General features: G+C 40.7%; 2 protein-coding genes across 2 annotated transcripts; one reads left to right on the top strand and one right to left on the bottom strand.

Moving 5' to 3' along the window:
* On the top strand, window positions 1–25,072 carry LOC111841268 (uncharacterized). The gene is made up of 5 exons (XM_072702700.1): window positions 1–11; window positions 20,916–21,006; window positions 22,140–22,468; window positions 22,748–22,853; window positions 23,521–25,072. The coding sequence occupies exons 2-5, from the start codon at window positions 20,937–20,939 to the stop codon at window positions 23,685–23,687; spliced, it is 672 nt and encodes a 223-aa protein (XP_072558801.1). The 5' UTR covers window positions 1–11; window positions 20,916–20,936; the 3' UTR covers window positions 23,688–25,072.
* On the bottom strand, window positions 10,519–12,389 carry LOC111841257 (rho-related GTP-binding protein RhoB-like). The gene has a single exon (XM_023806864.2). It carries the CDS (start codon window positions 12,025–12,027, stop codon window positions 11,437–11,439), a length of 591 nt encoding a protein of 196 aa, XP_023662632.1. The 5' UTR covers window positions 12,028–12,389; the 3' UTR covers window positions 10,519–11,436.
* Window positions 25,073–26,313: the final 1,241 nt, after the last annotated feature.

Below are 26,313 nucleotides of genomic sequence, written 5' to 3'. Positions count from 1 at the left end.
CTACTGGCAAGGTAACTTTACCCACGTAGCTATAATGATTCGTAAATTCAGCGCTGAAGTTGTTAATGTGTAAATTGAAATTCGTAATTACACACAACCTGAATATCAGATAAATTAGGATTCGTAAATGTAGAATGGAGGATTGTGCTCGTGAAACTTCGGCGGTAGGTACAGGCACTCTGAATATGGGGATTTGCGATTCATAAAATTACGATAATCTAAATATAAACTGATTAGATGTAATTATATATCACTAACGCTAAAAATATAGAGACGCATCCATACATACAGGTACCCGCGACTGGGAACGAGGAGCCGACAAGAGAACGCAGTTTGATTATTATAAGCGCAGAACATGATTGTTTGGTACGTATTTTGCAAGTGGAACGGTTTCAGTGGGTTTTTTTTTTTTTGATAGCGCAGTGTACTGAGCACAGAAGCTTCATACAGCTGGAAGGTTCATTCAACATTAACTTCACAAGCGGAGAAGATAGAAAGAAAGTTTGTAATAGCTTTTATGAGAGTACTGAGGATTAACCATTCAAATCGATCGGGCCTTAGGCAGGTCCTAAGTTTATTGCCAAAATCCCGCTGTATAATCCATGCGTGCCTTCCATTGTACACGTTTATAAACCTTAATCCAAATTTATAGTGGCGGCGCACTAAACCCGTTTTAACAGACCGTTTAAAAGCTGGCATTCTGTCCATTTACAAGATCAAAAGAAACATGCAATCTTCCCTTCTGTGACGTATAACCGCATTTCTAAAATGAGAAAATTGCAGTTTTGAAAGTGCATTGAGATGTCTTAATGTTTTGAAATGTTTTTAAAGTTAAGTTGTCCTACAAAGACAGCACTGATCAGGAAGCATGTCATGTGACTCAGAGGACAGTGGCAGCTGCAAGAAGGGGCATGGAGTTTGACAAAAGGGGGGGACCAAGTTTTCATGAAAGGATGCAATGTAAGAAAGATTGTTCATTTAAAAATAATGAAGATTTCATCATTTAAAATAAGACTAACAGTGTTTACAGTGAGGTTTCACAACTGAACATAACTAGAGAAACAACTGGTTCTTATGATAAACTGATTTTGTCTGATTCAGGACAATCTTTATTATATATAGGTATATACAGTATTTGTCCTCGCACTTTGCGTGCGCAGCGAATTGGCCTAGTAAAGCGCAGATTCATAATAAAAAATAAGGAACGCCCTTTATTTATCTGGGGGATGCATGTCCCTCGTCCCGCTATTTCCAACATCCCTGCCAGAGCCGAAGATGCTGAGGCTGTGGGCAGTAGCCACCAGAGGTCAAACGCCAAAGAGGAGTCAGATGTCCTTCAGGCAAACCCAGGGCAGTATGTGTGCAGCAAGGGTGGAGGGCATACAGCACAGTCAGAGTGTGCTGACAACACAGTGAAAGGCGTACAACACAGTCGGAGTTCTGCTGACAACACAGTGAAAGGCGTACAGCACAGTCAGAGTTCTGCTGACAACACAGTGAAAGGCGTACAGCACAGTCACAGTTCTGCTGACAACACAGTGAAAGGCGTACAGCACAGTCAGAGTGTGCTGACAACACAGTGAAAGGCGTACAGCACAGTCGGAGTTCTGCTGACAACACAGTGAAAGGCGTACAGCACAGTCACAGTTCTGCTGACAACACAGTGAAAGGCGTACAGCACAGTCAGAGTGCTGCTGACAACACAGTGAAAGGCGTACAGCACAGTCAGAGTGCTGCTGACAACACAGTGAAAGGCACACCTTTCCTATTTAGGTGGTAACTGGGTCGAGACAGCGTGATCTTTTGTACAATTAAAAATGCAAAAACAATAGTGGCTGAGCTATTCATTTATCACCTTGCATCTGAATGTCCTGCAGCCCTTCTTGTTTTTCCTATTTACTTGATAGTAACCTAAATTGTTTTTTACATGTTCTCCAAATATTACAATATTACTAAAAAAGCTGTGTCATACATGTAATACACACCCTTCTAATACACACACATGTTGACGGACACTGTTGCTGTTGTATTATTAAGCAAAGAACTTAAATTCACCTGTTCATCTTTCATGCTGCTTTTCCAGAGCAGGTATCCCTGGAAAAACAGCTCTCAAGGCAGAGGAGACACTCTCGCACTACAAGGTGTAACATAACTTCAACTATGGTTAGGTGCAACAATTGGGATTGGGGGAAATTAAATCGTTTTTCCATCATAAGCAACAAAATACAACGTAATGGTGTTTCTAACGGTACTTTTTGTTTTTTTCCTTGTTATCCTTGTAATAAATTTTGAGTTTGAAATGACAGAATTACTGGATTATTTCAGATTACATGTGATGAACCCAACACCCCCGATGCGGAGTGTTTTTTCTGTCTACAATGTAACAACAAACACAATAAGCAAGAGTGTTAATTGAGCAGCAAAACAATTACAGTAAAAAGGGAGAGCCAAGATAGTGACACTTTAGTGCAACAGGGTGTATTTCAACCAGAACAATGGAGATAGCTCAGTGAAGAACCATGAATATGGAGTTATGTTAGTTAGTAAATAAATCACCTCTGCTTAGCAACCACTCTTCTCACGCACCTGAGAAGGATATTAGGCGCAATGTTTCCAACACAGAGGCAACTCTGCAGGAACTGTGGAATTGTCCTCTGACATTTGAGGTCAGTGCTGACTGCTGATTACCTCTCGGCAATCTCATTAAACCGCGTAACAAGCATGAAGTAGTTTAAACTGGCTATCAATGAATAATTTAGGTAGCCTTGCTACCTGATTCCACAGGTGAATACCGGGAAATTGTTTCATTTGACCTTATAGGATGATATGGCGATATGTGCAAAATTATTACTACAAGAAGTAGATCGTTGTATGTAAGTCTATGCAAATAAATCAAGGTAGAAGTGGAATATTACACTGCGGCTGCCTTTGCAGAAACAATGTAACAGTACTTGTCTAAATTATAAACGGGTCTAATAGTTCACACATCCAGGTTGTCCCGGCCTCACTCAGGATATCTGTCTTTGTTTACTGACAATATTCTTTGTGCATTTATTTTGCACAATTAACCCCGTACAGTGACTTTGGATACTGCCGTATTCCCGATCGATCTGTTCCTTTTTCCACATTACAATTTTGGCTGGTTGCTTTAGGAACCTTTTTAATTAATTAGGCTACGTGTTGATCACTAAATTGCCCCGGTTGTTGTGCCCTGCTTTTCCATCGTGTGACAGCCACTGAGGTCAGGACGGTGAATCATTTCTAAATCACGTGACAAGAGGACGTATGTAAAGGCATGCATTATGAGACGGGGATTCCCTTTCCAGCGGTGCGGTATGAGACAGGAAAGCATTCGTCACGTCAAACGGCAATAATAACAAAAAATAAAAATACAATCTAGGCGTGGGAGTGAGTGAAAACAATTCATAATGACGGGAGAGTGGACGGTCATCGGGATCTTTACAGGAGAGGCGAGAGAGAAAAATATATTTATAGTGCTAACAAAACAAAGGCCAGGTTGACTGAATCAACACAATCGCCCTGGCTATATACCTCCCCCTCTGGACAGCCAGGCCCCTCCCTCCCTTTCACACATTGCTGGCTGCGCACGCATCGCTATTAATGTCAAGCAGAAACCGAGTAATGAAGCAAATCTCGTTGTTGTACGTTTACACGTGCGATATATTTAACATCCATTTTGTTTTTATGGATGATTGTAAGGAATCGCTCCGGGAAAAGTCTGGACAATAGTGTACAAGTGATCACACCACTATATACATATAGCAGGAGTCTTGATACGTCACATACTTATTCTGAGGTGCTAAAATGCATTGCTCTTACGCAAACCAGCAGTCTGGCTCTAGGCAGGAGATTTGTCGCAATTTTTATTGTTATTTTTATGAGAGATTAATCTCCCAGTAAATGACCTGATGTGCAAACTGAAGTGATGTGCAGAAATGCCAGTAACTGGGATGTTTGCTTTTAAAAGGCAGGAATACAGCCTTTACACATTTCATTCTGTTTCTTGCTTTGGAAACCACACACATCACGTGCAGGCCCCCCAGGGAGGCAGTGCACTGTCAGCTGGATTAATAATACCCCTAGATGATGGAAGCTCAGCCTATTCATCAGATATTTCAATAAAAGTTCTTATGTTGCTTCCATCTATTCACACACCATGACCCACGACTTAGTGTTGAATAATTTCTGATGATTTGGTGAGGCAGGGCAATTTAGGCTGGATGGGCAGGGCAGTTTAGGCTGGAAGGGCAGGGCTGGCCTTTCTGGGAGGGGAACGTCTAACTGTGTCAATTGTTCTGCAGTAATGAAGCCCAGCTGGCTGCTGGTAAAATGAGCAAACTATGACTTAAAAATGAGCAATTTTTGTTGAGGAAGTACAAAAGCAAGGCAAGTGGGGAATAGAGGGGGTAGATTCCTTCTTTCAGTTGAATTGATTTTTTAAAAGCCTTTGAAGACCTTCACTTTTCATATCTGGCTACACATTCTAGCCATGTACATAACAGCTATATTCAATCCATATGCATTATGAATATTTCTCAGGATTTGTTTATAACTGATTTTGCATGTTTTTCTCTGCCAAGATGACTTTTCTTAAGACACCTAGGCCTAGTTCAGAGGTGGGGAACCTGATCCACGGAGGGCCGGTGTGGGTGCAGGTTTTTGGGATGACCTCTCAGTCAGCCAATAACAGTGGGTCTCCAGGACTGGAGTTGAGAACCACTGTTTTATTATTGGCTGATTGAGAGGTCACCCCAAAAACCTGCACCGGATCTCCATGGAACAGGTTCCCCACCCCTGGCCTAGATAGTAAGCAAAGTGCTTTTCCCCAAGAGTATAGCGGCAGAACCCAGGATTTATACTTGCAATATTGTTGACAAATAATGCTGAACTAGAGCTCTCCGGGCACATCCATCAAACCGCACGGCAAACCCACTGCAGAAGCTGATATTTTGTAATCCAGTACGGTGTTCTATTACTGTATAGCAGTGTTTCCCAGTCCAGTCCTTGGGGACCCACAGCCGGTCCACGTTTTTGCTCCCCCCCACCTCCCTGTGGACTGCCTATGGGGCCGCGAGGACCGGATTGGGAAACACTGTTGTATATGTTAAAGTCAAAGTCAATATATGTATTTGTTAGTTCATCCCTGGTGTGACTAAGGTTATAATCACAGTTCTCTAACAGGCCATTCCTGTCTTTTGTGACAGGCTGTTTTCTGTCTGGTAAGACCTGGTTGTTGGGTTTTGGCAGAATCATCCCCGTCCACACACACCCAGCCCCGATCTCAGGCCGCTATGAATTTTATTTCCCCTTTTTCCTGCAGATCCACATAGACACTACAGATCTATGCTTTCATGCCCCTTGCTGGCACATTATCAAAGTCAACATGCTGTGCGTTGTACTTCCCATGAATGTGTCACGTCTGGGTATGATGACTGAATAGATTCCTGTATTTTTCATTGGATGGAGAAAGTCTGTGTACTTGTTCCATAGCAGTTGTCCAGTTTCATCAGCCTGCTGCAGTCGCATTAATGAACGCACACTAAATGTATAATCATCTATCATCAGCGGGGTCTTGGGTGGCTTAGACCACACAGCATAGGAACATTCTGGATGCCATGCCAGTCTATTACAGATATTTACATTTTATTTGTTTAGCAGAAACTTTGATCCAAAGGAATCACCTTTCCACCGGCATACAGAAACCGAGCCGTACCCGAGCCGTACCCGAGCCGTACCCGAGCCGTACTGCCTAGACAGACTAGTTACAGTGCGGTTCCAGCTCGCGTCGGTTTTCCACTGCAGAAGGGTCGGCTCGGTAAGGGCTGAAGAGACGCTTATTTACCGTTCACACGGTGTACATCATGATTAACTATGGGCGAATTTTGTAGCACATCTGTGAGAATCGCCGTGTTATGCAAGCATCAAACGATTATGTTACGAATCTATTCCATTTAGTTGTTCTGTAATACTTTTTAAGTAGGATGTTGTAAATTTTCAGAGTTAGGGAGAAATGCATCAATTGATTACGATGTGTGATACTACTAATAATGAATAATATATCGCAGGGTTATTCAAATCACGGTCCCCGAGGTCCGAGCACTGCTGGTTTTCCAGCCTTCCTTTACCTGTCAGCCAGGTGTGAAGCTTCTGACCAATCAGAATCAGTAATTATTAAACTAACTACCTGGGAGGACTGAAAACAAAGCCTGGATTTGGAATCAAGGTCCAGATTTGAAGAGAGCGCAGGACACCGGCATCTCGATCAGATGGTGGTGATGCAACCAGCTCGTTTTGGACACACTTTCAGCCTGTTAGCACGCAGGGCCCTGTCAACTTGGTCACAGCTTGCATAGTTCACAATGGAAAGCCGCCAGTGAGCTGTATGGCTTGGATATGGCTGAGCTCTATGGTGGCAGTGGAAAATCACCATTTGAGAATGAAGGGCCACCAAGTCACTGGAGCAGTTGGGGCTTTACTCAGGCCCCCAACAGCAAAAACCACTCCTCTCACCCAGGGATTTCAACCAGTGGCCTTCCAATCGTAGGCACAGCATCCTAACTCCCATACACAACTGTACACAATGGGCAATGTAAAGACTCCAATTAGCCTAACTGCAGGCCTGCGGACTTCTGTAGGAAAACAGAGCTCCCAGAGGAAATCCACACATAGCACAGGCCGAAAACACAAACTCCGCACACAGAGCAGAGGCAAGACCTAAACCCAGTGTGACTTAACAGTGCTACCCCCCCCACCCCCCGATATGCTTATTTTAAATATACGTGTTTTCTCCAATCAATTAATATAGACTTCTGCTAGACAATGGCAAAGATATTATAGTTTGACAGGAGCAAAGCATTCAGCCGAGTCATTATGATGTTATTAATTTGGTGCTCATTTACATATCATAGTAGTTGCCATGTGATTCTATTCTATTAATAATCAGCTATTCTCTGAGTGAAAATGTAATGGTTCTTGTGAAAGATGTGAAATGATCATATCTCCATTCCGTGGGGATTTCATAAGAGGTGACCTACTGTACTAGCTTACCAGTGCTGTGCACAGTTCTGTTAACAGCTCAATAATAATAATTTTCTCTGATATTAATACCCCAGTGCTGTGTCCTATATAAATTTTTCAGTGAGTGTAAATTTCATTTCAGCCACTTGGGAATGCATGTCGCGCCAAAGCCTCTGTGTATTTCCCTTTCTGTTTTGGGGAAGGAACATGTTCTGTTCACTGCTTGGTAAGTACCGAGGAGGTCCCCTCCATTGCTGCAGTGGTTATACATTCATGCTCGTGAGGATTTGCAGTGGTTTCATAAAGATTTAACTCTTAGTGGTGTTTGGAGAAGCATATCTATTGTGCAAGTGTGCAATCTGTGACACATGTTCATATGAATATGTGTTTACCATGATCATTTTAAAAACGTATCAGTTTTGTTTCAAAACATATTCTTTTATTAATTGTTCAAGAGGTAAGAATGTGAAATAAAGTATTTTTGAAATTTAAAGGGGCAGTGTCTGGCTCAGCAGGCTAAGCCTCTCTGCCTGTGATCAGAAGGTTGGTGGTTCAAGCCCACCCTCCCCATGTTTGTGGGTCCTTGAGCAAGGCCCTTAACCCCCAGCTTCCTGGGCACCATAACAGGTGGCTGCACTTTGTGGCCAGCTTGCTCTCACCTACAGGAACTATTTGCCTTGACACAAATGAACACATTATATAGCACCATAGATTAACACCATCTGTTCTACCTGGATGTATGTGTGTTGCATTCATTGCTAGCAATGCCTTCCTCCAGGTATTTCCATTTCCTTCTGCCGTTCCAAAACATGCAGTGAGCGGAACAGGTCTCTAAATATCCCATTGTGTGTGCAGCGGACCGATATCCCATTCTGCCTTCTTGGCATAACATCCAGTTTCACTGCAGTCTTGCAGTGAATAAGCAGTTATTAAAGATGGATGGCTGATTTGAATGAGGGTGATATGGTGCAATTGAACATATTCATGCATAGGTAGCTGCTTACCACTTAGAAGACAAAGAACCAGGACCTGGATTTGAACCCACAACCTACAGGTGTAGAACCACAGTGCTACTCATCCAAACTTCTGTGGAGTAACAACAGTATGTGTACATATTATTCCCTTTTTTAAATCGCAAAAATTATAACAATTGACCAGTTTTAACATTCAGGATTTGGTTCGTAGATTTTTTTTGTTGTTGTTGGAGGAATTAGATTAAGTTTTGGGGTTTAAAGAAGTTTTTTGTTTTCCTAAGAGATGAGTGACACCAGTATCGTCTCATCCCCCATGATTAGTGTTATTAATGGAATATTGCAGATGATATTCAGATCATAACCTGCCTCAGAGCAAACTCAGGCCTACATGCAGTGAACACAGGCAGTAAGAACACTAATAATGTGGGACAGGCAGTGGCTCAGGACATTGACATACTAATCAACAAAGCGTCTACATAGCCTGTTATGCTACGGGGAAGGTGAGCAGTCAAGGAGACCTTGTGTGTTGCTGTCTAACCTCATCCAGCAACATGCTTGGCTGTTTTTTTTATTTCCCAAGTAAATGCTAATTTTTAACAGCTGGAAACATTTTAGCTAGTCGTATGATTTTGACAGATGTGAAATAAACACTAAATGCCTGCAATCGATTGGCATCCCATCCAGGGAATATTCCAGCCATGTGCCCTTAGCTGCCTGGGATAAACTTGCAGCCTCCCTGCATGGAAAAGTAGCTGAAAGCATGGAAAAAATGAAGATGACACAATAATCCATCCATCTTCCATAACTGTCTGTCCAATCTGGGTCAAGAGAAACTGCAGCCATTCCCATAAGGGGATGCCAGTCCATCACAGGGCACACATTTGCACACTGTGGTCAGTTTTGACTCAGCTCTTCACTTTTGTCTGGGCGGGGCCAGAGGATGCAGTATGTTGCATAACATACATACACAGTCACATTTTGAGATGCCAATTTTCTTGATCACATGCTCATAGACTGTGGATGGCAAAAGCGTATCTTTGGTTTGAACATTTAGGGGGAGACATGATTATTGGGGGGGGGGGTTGTATTAGCCGGTTTTCATTATAGGGGGGATTACAAACCTCCTATCCCCCAGTAATTTATGCCCATGGTGGACAGGAACCAGAGTACTTGGAGCAGACCCATACAACATGAGAACATGTAGGGATTAGGCAGGATTTGAAGCCCCAACTCGAAAATCCAATAAAATGAACTTGTGACATCATAATGGTTACATTTTATCTGACAACACAACTTCCTCTATTGTTGTTGCAATCAGGTGGAAAGGCCGGTTGCAACCATGACATCACAAATTCCACTTCCTTATTTTCTAAATATGTTCTTTGTATAAGTCACATTTCATTTTCAGGGAACACACTAATAAATTATGTGATCTGGGTTATATCACAATCAGGAAACAGAAACTTAATGGATATTCTATCAGTTTTCCCTACAAATGAAATTTCCTAAACACCTACAAAGATAAAAGCGACATCCAAATTCTGTTAATGGCCCTTTAGATACCATTTATTGTCCAGCAGAACAGAGTAATGTGTTTTTGGATATGTTCTGTCAATATGGAACTGTCAGATATCTTCTCTCGTAATGTTTACGGCATTTAAGATGCTTTCGTATTTAGCACACTGAACTGGAAAAAAAACAACTCCAGTTTCACACATTATGCACACACAGTAGGTAGAGAGGTTGACAGAATTCCTCTAACCAAATGAAGGATTGTTTTCTTACCATAGACAGGATACTGGGCGTACATTTTTTCTGTTGATTGAACTGTGTGTTGACTGATCAGAACTAGCTTTGAAATGATTTGGGGAGAAGTTTTTCTCTCCAGAGATGATCTGTGTTAAGTATGTGATTAAAATTGTATAGAAAACAAAGACCAGGGCATATTGAAACATTTCCCAGCATGCACCAGAAGCTCAGTGGACCACATGGATTCAGCTGTTTAGTTTATGTATGTATGATCTGGTTTAACAGACAGCGTGCAGTTAAGTGTTGATTTTGTAGACAGCATCTTTTGTGGGAATCACAATAAATACAGTTGTCTCATAGTCTAATTTCTTGAATATTTATTTTCCACATTTTAAGGAACCGATTCCATTAACTATGACTCAGAGTCAATATTTTTTCCAGTGGCCCAAAAGCCATGTGATCGCACACAGCTGCCCAGTTGTGTAAGAGGACAAACCCATATTCTTTTTGGTTAAATTATTTATGCAACCAACTTCCAAAACTCTCACCTAGTACAGGGTCACAGTGAACCTGAAACTTACCTGAAACAGGGAACAACCCAGGACAGGATTCCAGTCCATCAGAGAAACCACTTTCACTACCACTTGTTGCATTACTCAGTGAATGAAGAGGAAAACAAAACATTTGTTAACATGCAGCTGATAAATATATCAAATATTCAAACTTTATTAAAAAGGGATGAAACAAAGAATTCCAGTGATTTTAATAATTTACTTTTTAATTTAGAAAAGTTGTATACACAATTCTGTATCTCTTGAAATGTTGTGCCTCACTGTACTTCAATTCATTCTTAGCTGTATTTTGGAGCAAAGGTTTATGAACGTAACCTGTTAAGAAATATCATACAATGACAAAACAATTCCTAATCTCTGGGAAAGAGTAATAAACACATTCTTTACACAGAAGTATTCAAATGTGTTTGAGCAAGTAATTAAACCAAACTTTCCATACAGTGCAAACATGCAGGCTCAAATGGCACCATTCTTAAGGAAGAGAGCCGTTTACGACTTTACACAATTCATAGTTCAGAATTGGTAATATTATTTCAATACTAATGCCTATGCACATTGTAGAAGCACTAAGACCTTGTGTACAGATTCATGAGGCAACACCTTTAACCAAAACCAACATTCAGCCCACCGGGATACCAAACGTTGTCGTTAATTTCTCCCTTATTCAAAAGGCCACTTATACACTCCCACATTTTAATACACATGGCTCAGCCACACTTGAAAGGTAACATTAAGACTATCCGTTTTTTCCTGCAAAATTCATCATATATTTAAAACATCAATAAACTAGTAAAGGTCAGTAAACCCGATCCGTATTGCACGATATTCCACACAGACGCACTTCACTGTGGTAGGTCTGATCGGCCTACACTGCGGAAGCTTACATCAGTGCTTAATGACAAAGTCGGCATTTTATCCACTCCGAGGTTAAACGATGCAGGGCGCCGATCCCGATCCTTCATCTTCTCGTCACCATTCCCATGCCTGCCAGAAGCAAGTAGACAGCCTCGCTTTCTTCTACAATGCTGACGAGACGCGGTGAGCCTTTTAGACTCTTTGATTGATTTTTGAAGTTTTGTCAGTATTTTTGTTGATGCATAAGTTCAGAACAGCCGGCAGCATTTCATACACCCGCCGATCGTCTTGGGTCTCTTCTGCAGGGCGGCTCGGGTGGCGGTCTCGAACACCTCACGTACTCCATCCTTGGTTTTTGCGGAGCACTCCAGGTAGTCGTACGCCCCGATGCGAGCGGCCATGGCTCTCCCGTCCTCCGGTTTAACCGGCTCCTGCTTCAGCTTAGACAGGTCGTTCCTGATCGCCTCGTCATTGCGCAACTCCTTCTTGTTAGCGACCAAAATGATTGGCACGTTGGGGCAAAAGTGCTTCACCTCCGGCACCCACTTTTCGGGGACGTTTTCCAGCGAGTCCGGACTGTCCACGGAGAAGCACATCAAGATGACATCGGTGTCCGGGTAAGATAGAGGGCGCAGGCGGTCGTAGTCCTCTTGACCGGCTGTATCCCAAAGAGCCAGCTGTACTTGCTTGCCGTCCACCTCGATGTCTGCCACGTAAGTTTCAAATACCGTAGGCACGTAGACTTCAGGAAACTCATCTTTACTGAAGACGATCAGCAAACAGGTTTTGCCACATGCACCATCTCCGACAACCACAAGTTTCTTACGGATTGCAGCCATTGCCTCAGCACCAGGAAGACGAAATAAATAAAACAACAACAAAGAAAGAATACAATCGCTATTCAATAAAATGTCTTCCTTGCCGCCGGGATCTAACGGCACAGCGAGGCGGTGTTTCTTGCCAAAGAGTTACCACACAACAGTCAACGCTTTATTCTCAAGTTCCCTTCTGTTTATAACCCAGACCCATGAGTTTCCATTTATTAAGCGCGAAGCCGCTTTCTTAATATAGCTGCCCAATCGGAAAGAGGGTGATGATGTCATTATTCCTAAAAAAGAGAGCTGATTGGGTCAGTATGTTTCACGCAAAGAAATGGGGCGGGTTTTACAAGTACAGGGTGTGGTTTACTGCCACGAGGTTTCTGCCTCAGTCAAAGGGGGTGCATTGTTTTTACTGGTAACGCAGCGTGGCAGACTAAGGCAGTATGTTTGTATTCACGATAATCCAGATTTTTCAAATAGAATAACACAACTGTCGGAATGTAAAATACTAGATAAATTCTTTCGGATGGGCTACGAAACATTACAATATTAAAAGATCGGTGTTTTTTCTTTTCTGTTCCTTATTAAATTTATGTTGAAAAGGGAAGGCAGAACGTGACTTAGGGTGGTCGTGTCGTTATGGACTCCAGCATACGTAAAGTACCGCCCGCTCCTTGCTTAGCAAATAAAGTATCAAGAGTTTCAGAGGTTAAAATCTTTTTCCTACGATAATCCAATAGCCCAGAACTGCCACATCGTAACTTTCACCTCGATCGTCTCCAGGATAAACGCCTGGGTATATAGATTGATGATTACTTAATGTTACCTTACATAAAGATATACAGCGGCATCAAGGAACCAGATATGGAATATATTACGCCTAAATAACAAAGTTTTCTTAAGATTTAAAAGCGGTTCCCCTATCCAGTTTTATAACTGAAAGAGCATAAAACAAGTAATATTTGCAACGTAAGGATAAATAAGTAGAAATGAAAACTAGGCTCTACGTGAGTTTCGGTTTCACAGTACATATATATAGGCTTTACGCGAAAGACCAATCCACAAAATCCAGAGAACCTCAGCACATCAAAGACTTTACTCAGACGAATATAGTGTGTTTTAATTAAATTGCCGGCATTTATATTTTAAAAGCATTCAAATCAAACACGTCTTTGATCTTAAAAAACATTAGCCTGCTGATTAATGTAGGCTTAGATTTTTAAGGAACAATTTTCATTTTCCTCGAGAATGGCCGTGAACATTACTTTAAATCTTAATTATAGGCTAGCATGCAAAATAAAATAAACATTCATGAAAGATATTGTTACGTGTTACGCTCCACCAAATCAGTCACGTAAGTTCTGATTTCTGAGTTGTACTTACATCGATACTTTCACATCGATATGAAATGTGTTCTAATATAGGCCTAATTAAGCTATAGGCCTACCTGTATGATTCAGTGGTAGAAAATTGTCTAATAAGTTGAACAGGCCTTCGTGGCATTCGATATTATTTGTTTTTAACTTAATGCTGGTACGAGGTTTCTTTAAGCCTTGTTTAGCCTAAACCATATGCTATTCACTGGCTTGGGGGCCTAAAACTGGATTTATAATCGCACACAATAAATATTTACTGAACAACTGCTTCAAACTCTGAAAGACCTAATTACAAACAAATAATTATTTTCATAAGCTTATATATTGTTGTTTTCATACCGTTTGCGTTTCAGAAACGTGTTTTAATTGTAATGTTTAATCTTTACATCCAGTTCATTGGACCTTTATATCTATAGTTTGTTGTACGAGCTCACCTCTAATAGATTTATTTAAATTAATTATTATAAAAGGATTCCAGTGTAATTAAATGATTATACTTCAATCATATCACTAGACCTATATTTGACTATGAGTATATTAAATTTGAGATTGTGGGTGGGATTTATGACAACGAGGCTTCTGTTTGCGTCAATAGGGGCACATTGATTTCCACTGGCAAGGTGGAGCGTCGGTAATACAGTATGTATATACAAAATATTCTAGTTAAATATTTTCAATGGGCCGTGTAACATGGGAGACCTCGTTATCGGTCATATAATTAAACTGTCTTGAATAACTGTGTTGAATTGTAGAGATATAGTCACTAGGTGGAGCTATCGTCCCAAAATTGAAAGGGCACTCTTAAAGGAAATCTTGTCCTGTATGTCTTTAGACATTGCTTCTCTCTGCAGCCATTTTATGTAGTGAATAATTAACCGAGGTACAATAAGTTTAACAAGGAGCTAAAATGACAAGAAATTTTTATTAGCAAAGACGGTTTTTACCATGATAAGCGAATGGATGGATGGATGGATGGATGGATGGATGGATGGATGGATGGGGTCCAATCTGGAAAAAACATGGCCATCACCTTTACTTCTTGACGAGATCCTCAGTTAAAATCCGAATGAAAATGACGCCCTTTTACGATCCTCCCCGTCCCCAACTAAGGAAGGGATCGTCAACTTTGCCAATTATAAAACCAATAATACCCCCTTTAGGCATTAGAAGAAATTAACTCATCTAGATTCATAATATATTTAGCATTATAACACAATATTGAATTGATAATATGTCTTTTATCCATTGCAAATTATACAGTGTTATTGAATTTGTTAATTTCTACATTTATTCTAACTTTTACCAACGCAGGTTATCGATACATTACATTTTACATTGTAAGATGATACGTTACATTTGTACTACGTCTGTCAATGATCTTTCAGTTTTTCCTTTGATTACCGTTGTAGTATTAATGCTTCAAAGAAACCACTTGTATGGTTTCCCATCGTTTGCTAAGAGCTTCCTTATTTGATGTCAGTGTGAATGCTTCAGATGAAGTTACAAAGGGAAAAGAATTTTTAAATTCTTTTGGCTTGTAGGTGGAGGCGGAAATGCCGAATTTTTTGATTTTAGGGTGGGTCTCGTCGACTCACCTTGCACAATGGGGGCGGGCTGACTTTAGCAGAACATTTTGATAGAGCGACCATTGCCGACCGACTTGCACTCTTTGAAACTGCTGGAAGGAACAATCACAATTAGTTTATTTGGCTATAAGCGCTCACAACGGTCACACAATACCCAACCGTGGAATTTCTAAACAGACAATAAACAAGACCAAAATAGGATGCAAGGCGTTTTCGTCTTACTATTGTACCTAGGATTACGTTCCCCTGTTGCATTTTCGGTGAGTATGGTTTAGCACATTAAAATATTATTACCGTTAATATTGTAAGACAAGTAGTCGCACAATTATTTAATTGTCTTAATTGATGCCATTTTTAAATACTAAAAGGAAAGTTAATTTGGGGGTCCCTAACTTCCACACATTCCTATTAAACACAGTTCCATTTAAGTCCGTTCATTGATTATTACACTTTGTTGTTTGCAGTCGTGGTGTAAACTCGTCAGTGTATGATTTATAAGGAAGTGATTGTATTTGGCTGTTTTATAGCCAGGTGGTTTGAAACAACCACTGGGCCATCATAAACCCTAATAATAATAATAATAATAATAATAATAATAATTGGAATAGTAACTAGCACCATGACCCTGAGTACAGTAGGTGGAAAATGGATCGATGGATGGTTTTTCCAAACAGTTAAGCTGAGTATTGATGAGCGACTGAAAACGCAACACGGAGGGGGCTCTATAGCAAATACATAAATGCATTTCTCTGTCCTAATTTTGCTCTCATATTGGAGATGCTTCTAAGGTGATAAATACCTTCTAATGCGTTTTGTTGTTGCCCAATGTAATTTCAGAGGATAGAGCTTCATCACAGATAACACATCTGTTGTTGTTATTATTATAATTATTATTATTATTCCTTTGGTTGAAAAACATGTAAGGAATTAGGGTTGGAGTTTTTAAGGCATGAGAGATGGCAGCAGAAATAAGAAGCTATATTGTATATTGGTATCTGGTCTTAATTATTTAATATTCCGTATTAATATCACATGAAAGATTTTTATTTCTGGGCGCAGATTTATGTAAAATTTTAATGCACTTGTGGGGGAAATCATCTGTCCACCTGGTTGAGGTTTGTAAACTGCTCTACTACGGTGTGGAATGTGTCGGTGGAGGAATGCATGCTTGCAGGGATGAACTTGATATTTCGGGACGTATAAGTGACCTTTCAGCAGCAGCGGAGTCTAGCCAGGAGGGAGCGTCTATGTTTTCACATTCATATTCAGTAACTTTCCTTGCTTACAACGTTGACTGCAAAGCTGTGGTATATATGAGCATAAAAGGAGAGAAGATGAGACCCCTTCCCCACAGAGACAAAGCTTATCCCCCCTGGATATTCTTCAAAATGTGTTTTATTTGCCTATCTCACCTCACTTAGACTCCTAGGTTGCAGTAGTGTGCCTTAGTGTTTTATAATCAGCATTAAAAAATGAGCGAACGAGCGTAAGATCTGTCAGACGTATATCATTTGTCATTTGATAGTTTTCAGTTTATATGACATGTAGCTGTTGAATGGGAGTCATTGTTCGATTTACTCATTCCACTGTTTGTATCATATTTCCCCTGGCTACTTAACCACATTAAAGTTTCCATTTTAATTTGTGGCTCTTGAAAGCGCTGGTGAGTGAAGTATCTTGGCCTTTTAACGAAATACTGGCCGGGATGTATATTGGAAACGCAGGACTCGTGACGTTTTATTTCTTTGTTTGTATGTATGTATATAAATCTCCACATGATTGTAAATGAATGCAACCATAATTGCTTTCCAGTCTGCATTATTTCAGCTAGATGGACGATGAAAATAGATACACTGGCTATTCATCCAATTTCCATCTTCTGTAACTACTTATCTAGTATCAGATTACACCTGGACTGTGCTTAAAGGTTAATTATAAACATTAAATTAAAATGGTGTAAAAAAAAATTGAATGTCAGATTTGCATGGTGTAGATTACGATCTCTGAATTATTCAACTGTCAGATTTAAAGATAACCATGCATCGAACTTTAAATGTGTAAAAAATTTTATTAATGAGGAAACCAAAGGTGTTGATATTTAAATTTAATAATTAATTATTCCCAGTGGCATTTTGGACAGACTTTTTGTCTTCTCTGCCACCACAGATCAAAGATAATTTGTTGGTAATTTGTACAAAATCAGGAGGGGGAGCTTGCGTCTCAGTGCAGAAATGTATGTGAATGAGTTTGTGTTCACATAGACCTATACTAGAATCAAGGTCCCTGCCGGAGGGGGAATTAAAATAAACTCTGAAGTGTTTCTTGGGGGGGGTGTGACACTAAGGATAAAAGCCTTGGATAAAATAATTATGTAGTGGCGGTGGTTCACTTGCTACTACTGTGGCACTGATAGTTTCAGTTGCATCACAGCTTATGTGTGCATGGGGTTTGCATGTTTGTGCAGGTGTTTTGCAGGTGTTTTGATTTAGTCTCACAGTCCACAAGCATTTTTGGTGAGTTTTCAGCTCCGTCGTTTGTCCATAGTGTGGGATGGAGTGGTATTCCATAAAGGGTGTCCTTGGGTGGAGTGATATTCCATAAAGGGTGTCCTTGGGTGGAGTGGTATTCCATAAAGGGTGTCCTTGGGTGGAGTGGTATTCCATAAAGGGTGTCCTTGGGTGGAGTGGTATTCCATAAAGGGTGTCCTTGGGTGGAGTGATATTCCATAAAGGGTGTCCTTGGGTGGAGTGATATTCCATAAAGGGTGTCCTTGGGTGGAGTGATATTCCATAAAGGGTGTCCTTGGGTGGAGTGATATTCCATAAAGGGTGTCCTTGGGTGGAGTGATATTCCATAAAGGGTGTCCTTGGGTGGAGTGATATTCCATAAAGGGTGTCCTTGGGTAGAGTGATATTCCATAAAGGGTGCCCTTGGGTGGAGTGATATTCCATAAAGGGTGTCCTTGGGTGGAGTGATATTCCATAAAGGGTGTCCTTGGGTGGAGTGATATTCCATAAAGGGTGTCCTTGGGTGGAGTGATATTCCATAAAGGGTGTCCTTGGGTGGAGTGATATTCCATAAAGGGTGTCCTTGGGTGGAGTGATATTCCATAAAGGGTGTCCTTGGGTGGAGTGATATTCCATAAAGGGTGTCCTTGGGTGGAGTGATATTCCATAAAGGGTGTCCTTGGGTGGAGTGATATTCCATAAAGGGTGTCCTTGGGTGGAGTGATATTCCATAAAGGGTGTCCTTGGGTGGAGTGATATTCCATAAAGGGTGTCCTTGGGTGGAGTGATATTCCATAAAGGGTGTCCTTGGGTGGAGTGATATTCCATAAAGGGTGTCCTTGGGTGGAGTGATATTCCATAAAGGGTGTCCTTGGATGGAGTGATATTCCATAAAGGGTGTCCTTGGATGGAGTGATATTCCATAAAGGGTGTCCTTGGGTGGAGTGATATTCCATAAAGGGTGTCCTTGGGTGGAGTGATATTCCATAAAGGGTGTCCTTGGGTGGAGTGATATTCCATAAAGGGTGTCCTTGGGTGGAGTGATATTCCATGTCCTTGGCTTCCTGGGAGAAGATCCAGGCTAAGCTTTAAGCAAAAGCCACATGAATAAGCAGTTATGGAGGCTAATGAAAGAGCTGAACTGGAATATATGAGAATATATATTAGAATATGTGTTGGCAGGGGGGCTGCTAGGAACAAAAAAATCTCCATGGGCCCCTCCAGCTGCCCCTCCCCCAGCATGGAAAAATGTAGTACCTGTATTTTACTGTGAAGTGTAAATTAATAATATCAACAAAGGGAATGTAATAAACATATAACCTTTATTTTCACTTTTGTGAAAATCAGATAAGGCAAATAGAGCAGATTTGTCGTTGCAACGTAATGGTAAAATGGACTGCATTTATATAGCGCTTTTTACTACTCTTACAAGTACCAAAGCGCTTTACAGTTATGCCTCACATTCACCCATTCACACCACACATTCACACACACGTGATGTAATCGGCTGCCCTTGAGGGCCCCCTCCCAGCTCGGGGCCCCAGGCCTGCCTGTCCTGTCGCTGCACCTCTGAAAACACCAATATAGTGAAAACTAAAAACTAAGACCTATTGCTTGTCATTAAAGTTTCAATTAAATAAAAATGTGTCGTAGAATACCCATGGTAAACTTATGACAGTATCATAAACCAACTGGCAGGGATTACTTATAATCGTGAGATAGTCGACCCCAAGATACGGTAAATATAGGGCAGCACATGCAGTGTTAAGGGGAGGGTATTCACAGCCTTTATTTACAGAGTTATACAGCCAATCAGTGGATGGGCTGAGCTCACCTAAGGGACTGTGCTGTTGTGTGATTGGCTTACAGGAGTTGACACTGATAATTAAGTCTGGTGATAATATCTCTTTTGGCACTACATTTTCTTTTTATTTTATTGCAACAGAAATTATGTGTCGCAACATTTAAAAAAAAAAAAAATCTAACAGTTTTCCTGAATGTCACTGAGGAACAGTGAAGGTTGTTCTTAATGACGTATGCGCCCTGTTCTGTGGGCCTTCTGATCACATTCTCCACAGCAGCATGACTGTTTGTGGTTTATTTGAATATAAAATCCATGCTGTGATAAACAGATTCACTGGAAGACAAAGGCTCATCTGTGTCTTTATCACTGATCGTTTGGTTCTTGCCATGTCAATGAGGCCATTTAAATGTTATGCAATCTTGCAACATCCATTCTCCTGAGAATGCTTTCTTATTTGCTGCATGGCATGCAACTTAATTTCATTTCATTTCATTTCATTTCAGTAGAGGTATCACCTTTTTCCCTGTGTAATCTGTGATAATTTCTGGTGCCTGTTCCACCTCTGCGCATCGCATCACTGCTGGCCCTTATAAATCAAAAGGTTTGGTCATTGTGAACATCTCAGCACTGTTTTTGGGGAGATATAGCCATTTAGCTGTCTTTCATAGCTGAAATGCAAAATAATACATACATCTCAGTCTCTTCAGGAATGAACTTTGTTTAGTATGAGATTCTTTGCTGTAGGAAGATCCTGTTATGAAATTGTAAAGATACAACCATCCAAATAGGTCTGGCACATCAGTAGGTGGAAAAAAGCGTTACAATTTATGGTAATCAAAAGCGAGGCCAATTCAATGCCTCCGAAAAAAAAGTCAGGGAAAGCATTCCGGCTGGGAGTGGGAGAATCCCAAAAGAGCAATTAAAAATAACCTCTGAAGCAACCTGCTTGGTTGTGGTGTCGTTCCCAGCAGGTTAGCCATGGAAAGTCCAGGGTCGTTCTACTTGAAATATATCCTGCGCCGACTTGGTATCTAAGAATGACCCGTAAGTGAGTGATGGTTGAGCTGGATTCCTGACTTGACCCGAGGTGGACATTTCAGGTCCAGAAAGTAAAAATCCAAACCAGGATTTTGTTTCAACCAACCAGTTGATTAGAAAGAGTCACAGTCATAGAGTACTCAATTTTTTGGTTGAAACAAAATGTTGGTCTGGGTTTTTAATTCCTGGACTTGACCTCCGAAAGGTCTGCACCGAGAGATTAGCCTCGTTTAGGCTGCATCCATTCATGTATGAAGAAGCTAAGAGTTTTACCCTGACAGACACCAAGTTCATTTGATCCTATTTTGGTTAACAGTCACATTTTAACTATGAAATTAATCAAATAAGCAATGTTTTAATCTAGACAGGTAATAATCAGTGCCTGTTCTTTATTCCTGAAGGTATGGCAGAAGTTGTTCCCCTTGATTAATTTTTGTCTGGAGGTAAAATAAGAGCTAGGTGTGTTGTTTTCTGGAATTTAATGGATTAAGGGCACCATTAAGTTAACAGAATGGAACCTTGACAAGAAGAACGGCGCCCACCAGTATGCTTTGGTTGACCGTCTGCATGTTCTCCCCTTGTTCTACTATGGCAGGGTTCCTTGCTTCTGGAGGACATGGAAGGGTCAGGTGATGACATGGAATTTTCCGGCTTACAGGAATGGATAGAGGACAATAGCACGGAAGGTGAGCCAAAAGTAGGATTCCATTTCATTAAAAAAAAACCAGCAAGGTGTATCAGATGCAAACTAACTACCCATTTGATTTTATCTGAGTTATGCAAGGTTTCACCCAGGAATCTTTTTGTTTATACGTGCAAGCAGTAGCAAGCAGAACCAGTTGTTACCATGATTTTTGGGAAGCGTTTGTGCTTTTCTGCTGAGTGCATTCTTTACATAACCATGTTAAAGCCCCCCCACCACCACCCTTCTGCATTAAACATGAAGTCCTGAGGGTATAGGGGCACTTCTTTTTTCCATTGTGTACAATGTTCGGAGAGTTTTTGTGAGTAAATCTGCATAGTTGACATCGCAGAACTGAAAGGAAGGTTCCTGTTTCCAATTCATCATTGTGTGGATATTTTCTCATACAAAGTACATTTCCACAGCAGTGTCTTACTAGGGTGATCATACAATCCATGTCAGGGAGGACACTTTGAGTTAGGACAGGAATTGTAAAGCACCATTTCAATTACAAGGACCTGCATTTCACTTTAGCACTGAGTTCTTGCTGTGTGCTGATTGGTCAGTCTCCTATAATCATGCATGTGCCACTAATGTCAATGTGAAACAGCTGGATGAGTCTTTCAATCAAGGAAACAAACCAGTCAAAGCACAAGATGAGCTGAACTATTTAGCCAAGCACAGGAGTCTTTCAGTTTTAAAGTAGTTTGTAAAACCTGAAGTACACCATCAGAAAAGAGATTACCAATTTGTACTTTTGCTTGTCACTGAGGCTGTACCCTCAAGGGTCTGCCAGTTGTACCCAAGCTATAGGTAAATGTACCTTTTAATCTAATTTAAGGTACAGAAACAGACTCCGAGGAACATCCCCAAGGTACAAACAACATTGATGTATCCCAATGGTGCAAAAATGTTCCTCATAGTCCCTTAAGTGTACAAGTTAGCAAATTAGTACTCTTTTTTTTCTGACTGTTCAAAGTGTCCTCCCTGACATGGGTTATCTGGTCACCCTATGTATGAATGATTCAGCTAAATTAACTTAAGTTAGATTTCTTTGAAAACGTATTAATTGCGAAATAAATGTCCTGGCAAAAAAACATGTAGCTATTTAACATGTCTGTTTTGTTTTTATTGAAGTAGCCGTCGTTGGTGTGAATGTATCTGCAGAGCTGCCTTTTGAACCACAAATGCCAAGCACCAGTGTGTCGGCCAGCCCCCCCGGGCAAAGCGCCCCCCCGCACGCGAGGCACAAATCGGCTGAGAAAGACGATTTAAAGAAGCCAGTGGCCACCAGGTCTACACCTGAAGACAAGGAGACCCTGCAGGACCTTGAAGGCTCTGGGGACGAACGTTATTCCGGGGAAGGTCCAGTTTCCATATCCCTTACAACACAGACGAGTGCTGACAGCATGTCTGAAGATGAGTTCATCCCACGTGTCTGGATTAACGACACACGGGAAAAAACTGTATGGAGTCATTTACATATTCGTAGTGTTAGTCTTAGCCATTGCTGTTTTTTTCAATGAAATATTAATTCACATTTTAGTGATGTATTGATTTCACTCTTCCACCTTAATTCATAACCTATTTGATAAAAAACACAATTACTGTTGCTCTAATATGTAAAGCCAGGAAGACTGTTTTCATTTTAATTTCTGGCACATGTTGCACCAGGAAGGTCTACGTGTCTTACACGTAGGATTGTTTTTAACTGCCTGAGTTGGACACTTCTGTTCATGTCTCAGGACGACTTTAACTTTGAACCACCAAAGATGACGGAGACGAGAGACTCGTCTTTCGACAGCCTGGCGAAGAGCCATGGTCTTCTGGAGAGAACCGAAGTTCTTACAGGTGGGAATTCGTACTCATGAGCTGCGTTTCCAGGCACAGCTGGATTTTATTTGACTGTGACAGGGAGCCCAGTGCCAGTGTGGGGAAGGGTTCCTCTTCACTGGGCAAGCTCGCGAAGTCACTTCTTTTAAATTTGGAGTAGCTGAGCTTAATAGAAGGAGACTGAGAGATGCACCAAACGTTGGATTTTGACGCTTTTTTAGTTTAGTTTAGATTCAGTTTAGTTTTGTTTTATATATATGTTTGGAGACAGGGAGTTTGGCTACAGACCTGTACCCTGGGATGTTCCTGTTCATTTATACTTGTGGTAGGTCAGGATGGGGTTTTCAGTTCTCCTACACACAGGTCATGTGACTTGTTTGGGCCAATCCCAGAACGTGGCCACTTGGACAGTCTTTTCACACTGTTTTAGTAAGAAAAACTATTGTAAACATCTTTGCTTTGAAGTGAATGAAATGCAGTGAAAACTGATGATTTATTTAATTATATAAGTGCTGTATTTGTACAGTGTATTATTTGTAATGATAAGTATTGACCCCACAATATGTATTCTCCATTTGTCCCGTGTGACATTCGCTGATTACATGTACTGAGTACGTGCCGCTTCAGCTACGAAAAGTGAGTTTTTACAGCTTTATTCCTGCTGGCTTTTGCTTTTCCTTTGCAGGGGTCACTGCTGGGTGCTTGGTGGCTTTTGCACTGGCAATTACCTTGATATCTTTCATGGTGCATCGGCTGAAGAATAAAGATGAGGGCAATTATGACATGGGCAACGAGAGACACGCCAACGACGGATACCAGAAGCCGGCAAGGCAGGAGGAGTGTGAGACTTGACTGTTCTCCTTCACCAAACGCACGTGACCAGAGTCATTCCACTAATCAGATGGCCTTTCTCAGTGTGTCTGCGTATCTGTACCAGGGAGTGTGTACGTTTATAAGGAGGTTCATCCCCATCGTCATCATTTCTCTCCTGTTGCAAAGTTCAATATCATTTATCATTCTTAAATTTACTACATACAATTTTTTTTTGGAGGGGGGTTGGCTTACTGAGACCAAAATGAGTGACTGCACACAGAAAAGACCAAATATAACACATTTTTCTTTATTTGACATGTTTGTACATTTTTTTTCTAGACCAAAGGGCATAATATTGGGACACAATAGGAATATAAACCGTAGCAGGGAAAAAGCATTAAAAGTTCAAAAAGAGGCTGTGTTACGAGAAAATGGTGCAAATCTTTGACCTACCTCAAGCTGCATTTAACAATTATCCCGAGCAGTGGGTTGACTAAATAATATCTGCACGTCAAGATGTGAGAATCCGCGGGCAACAAATTTCACAGCTTCCATTTTCAGTCAGATTCTCTGTCTCTGCTTGTCGATTTTAATGTCAACATTTTTTGCACATTCCCTCCATCGCACAAGCAAGTGCTTTGCTAGTAATTCAGCTGCAGGATCTGTGAACTGGGTATCATCAGTATCACGTATCCCTCCCACTGCCAGACCATCAGTTACATTTATTTTTATTTTGCCTAAAGTGACGTACTAGAGAAGCAGTACAGCTTTCCAGGCAAGGAGCATGCAACTGTTTAAGAGGAAGTAAAACCGCAAATGTATGTGTTCCTGCTCTCCTTAAGTACAAAAGAAAGTTATTTGTGCAAGGCAATTTCCCCCTCCGTCAAAATTAAAACTATAGAAACCATTATGCAGAGATTACCAGGTGAATCTGTAAAATGTTCGCTAGCAACTCGGAAATGTGTCTCAACGTAAAATGTAGTGAATTATCTAAAGAGCTCATGCTGACCAAATGTAAGGGAAATGTACTTTTGTAAAGATTGATTGAGGAAACGTTGGAACTGAAAACAATGGCTTGGTTCCAGAGACTTGAATGAACTCGGATGCTAAAAGTTCACCAAAACCCAGAAATGACTGAAAGATATGATGTGTAAGATAATACACTTTTTTTTCTTGCCTGGGGCATTCCAGAAACTTCCCTGGCTACATGTCTAACTCAGCTGAATGCCTGAGATGGTTGAAATCATCAGCTACCAAATCCGTATAATGATCCGTATAATGATGACTGTGCAAATTCTGTTCTTGTTACAGGCAATTTGCTGAGTTTTGCTTTTTGTGTGTAAAATATTGTCTGATTTTGTTTGTGTCAAGGCGATATCATTTGCTTTTGTTTAATAATTGAATAAAACATGTTTGCATCATCACTATTATATCTATAAATCCACCACTAAACCCCAGCATAACTACAGCACCTCCAGATTACTGTATATTGTTCCTCTGCTCTTGTGCATTTTTAAAGTCAGCTGCTTTTCTGACAATGCCATGTAACAGATGGGGAGTTTCATTTATTAACCCCCATTTACTTGCCAAGATTGCAATGGTCTGTATTTTAATTGACGGAGCAGGAAGTTTATTTTGATTGGATAAATCCCACAAATAAACGATTTATATATATATTCATAGTTTTTCCTTGATGTGGATGTCAGAGGCCTTTGGAAACTTAAAGATAAACCTTCTTTGCTCATATTGAAAGGTGCTACCCGGAATCCCTGAAAACAACAGAACAGTGACGCTCTCAATTTACATCACTGTGTCGATCGCTTAGTGTTTTGCTTACCTGCAGTGCGGACTCAGGCCACAAATTGGTATGATTAAATGATTCGCCATCTGTCTCAGCTGTTAGAAGCTCCAATCGCCATTACCTACCTAGGGAAAAAATTACACTGCGTAGCACAAATTTTGTTATTGAATGATATATGTTATTTCATAATTGCTTGGCCATTATATGCTTCAAACTTTGCTTTTGTGACCTGGATAAAGAAATTTAGAAACTAACGTATTTTCTATGTAAAAATGGGCACATTTGCATATTCTCATTCACATGAGGCCTGAATAAAACAACATATGAATCAAGATTTACATATATTTAAACTAAAGTGATACAAAAATGAACAGAATTGCTTAGAAGTGAGTAGCTTTTCCAGATTTGCGGGTTGGTCTTGATCCCTGACAGGAGTGCTGAAATATGGCCTTGTAGGCGTCACACATTGTAGCAGATGGTGTCACTGAGTATTTTTTCGCTGTTGTCTTGATTAATTTCCCACATACATAGCAGAATATGTCTGGAGAATGCCTGCAGCTTCTTGATGCCATCTCTCATAAATTCTAATAGATTTATTTGTTCACATAGGTAACTGGAACTACACTGACATGGTGAGGGGTGAGCCCCTTTTTATATATGTATTACTATGGAAAGTTCTAGAAAACAAAAAAAAAATCCTTTGAATGTTTCTGGTGCTCATGCAACACTGTAGAGGATTTTCTTTGTCTGCCCATGTCCTTTTAGGGGCTCTGTAGCATGGAATCTACCTGGAAAGTTCCGAAAAATGGCTAAATTTGAAAATGTCATTACTCAGGGCAAAAAAGCAAAGATGGAAGACAAAAT

Source organism: Paramormyrops kingsleyae, chromosome 19 (assembly GCF_048594095.1).
Source record: "Paramormyrops kingsleyae isolate MSU_618 chromosome 19, PKINGS_0.4, whole genome shotgun sequence".
NCBI lineage: Eukaryota > Metazoa > Chordata > Actinopteri > Osteoglossiformes > Mormyridae > Paramormyrops > Paramormyrops kingsleyae.
Note: the sequence above shows the minus strand (reverse complement) of the source record. Positions and strands in the feature narration are given on the sequence as shown.

Coding starts and splice junctions, on each gene's coding strand:
- LOC111841257 (XM_023806864.2), bottom strand. CDS start 12,027: ATGGCTGCAATCCGTAAGAAACTTGTGGTTGTCGGAGATGGTGCATGT.
- LOC111841268 (XM_072702700.1), top strand. CDS start 20,937: ATGGAAGGGTCAGGTGATGACATGGAATTTTCCGGCTTACAGGAATGG. Junction 21,007..22,139: donor AGAGGACAATAGCACGGAAG/GTGAGCCAAAAG, acceptor TTTTTATTGAAG/TAGCCGTCGTTGGTGTGAAT. Junction 22,854..23,520: donor GAGAACCGAAGTTCTTACAG/GTGGGAATTCGT, acceptor TTTCCTTTGCAG/GGGTCACTGCTGGGTGCTTG.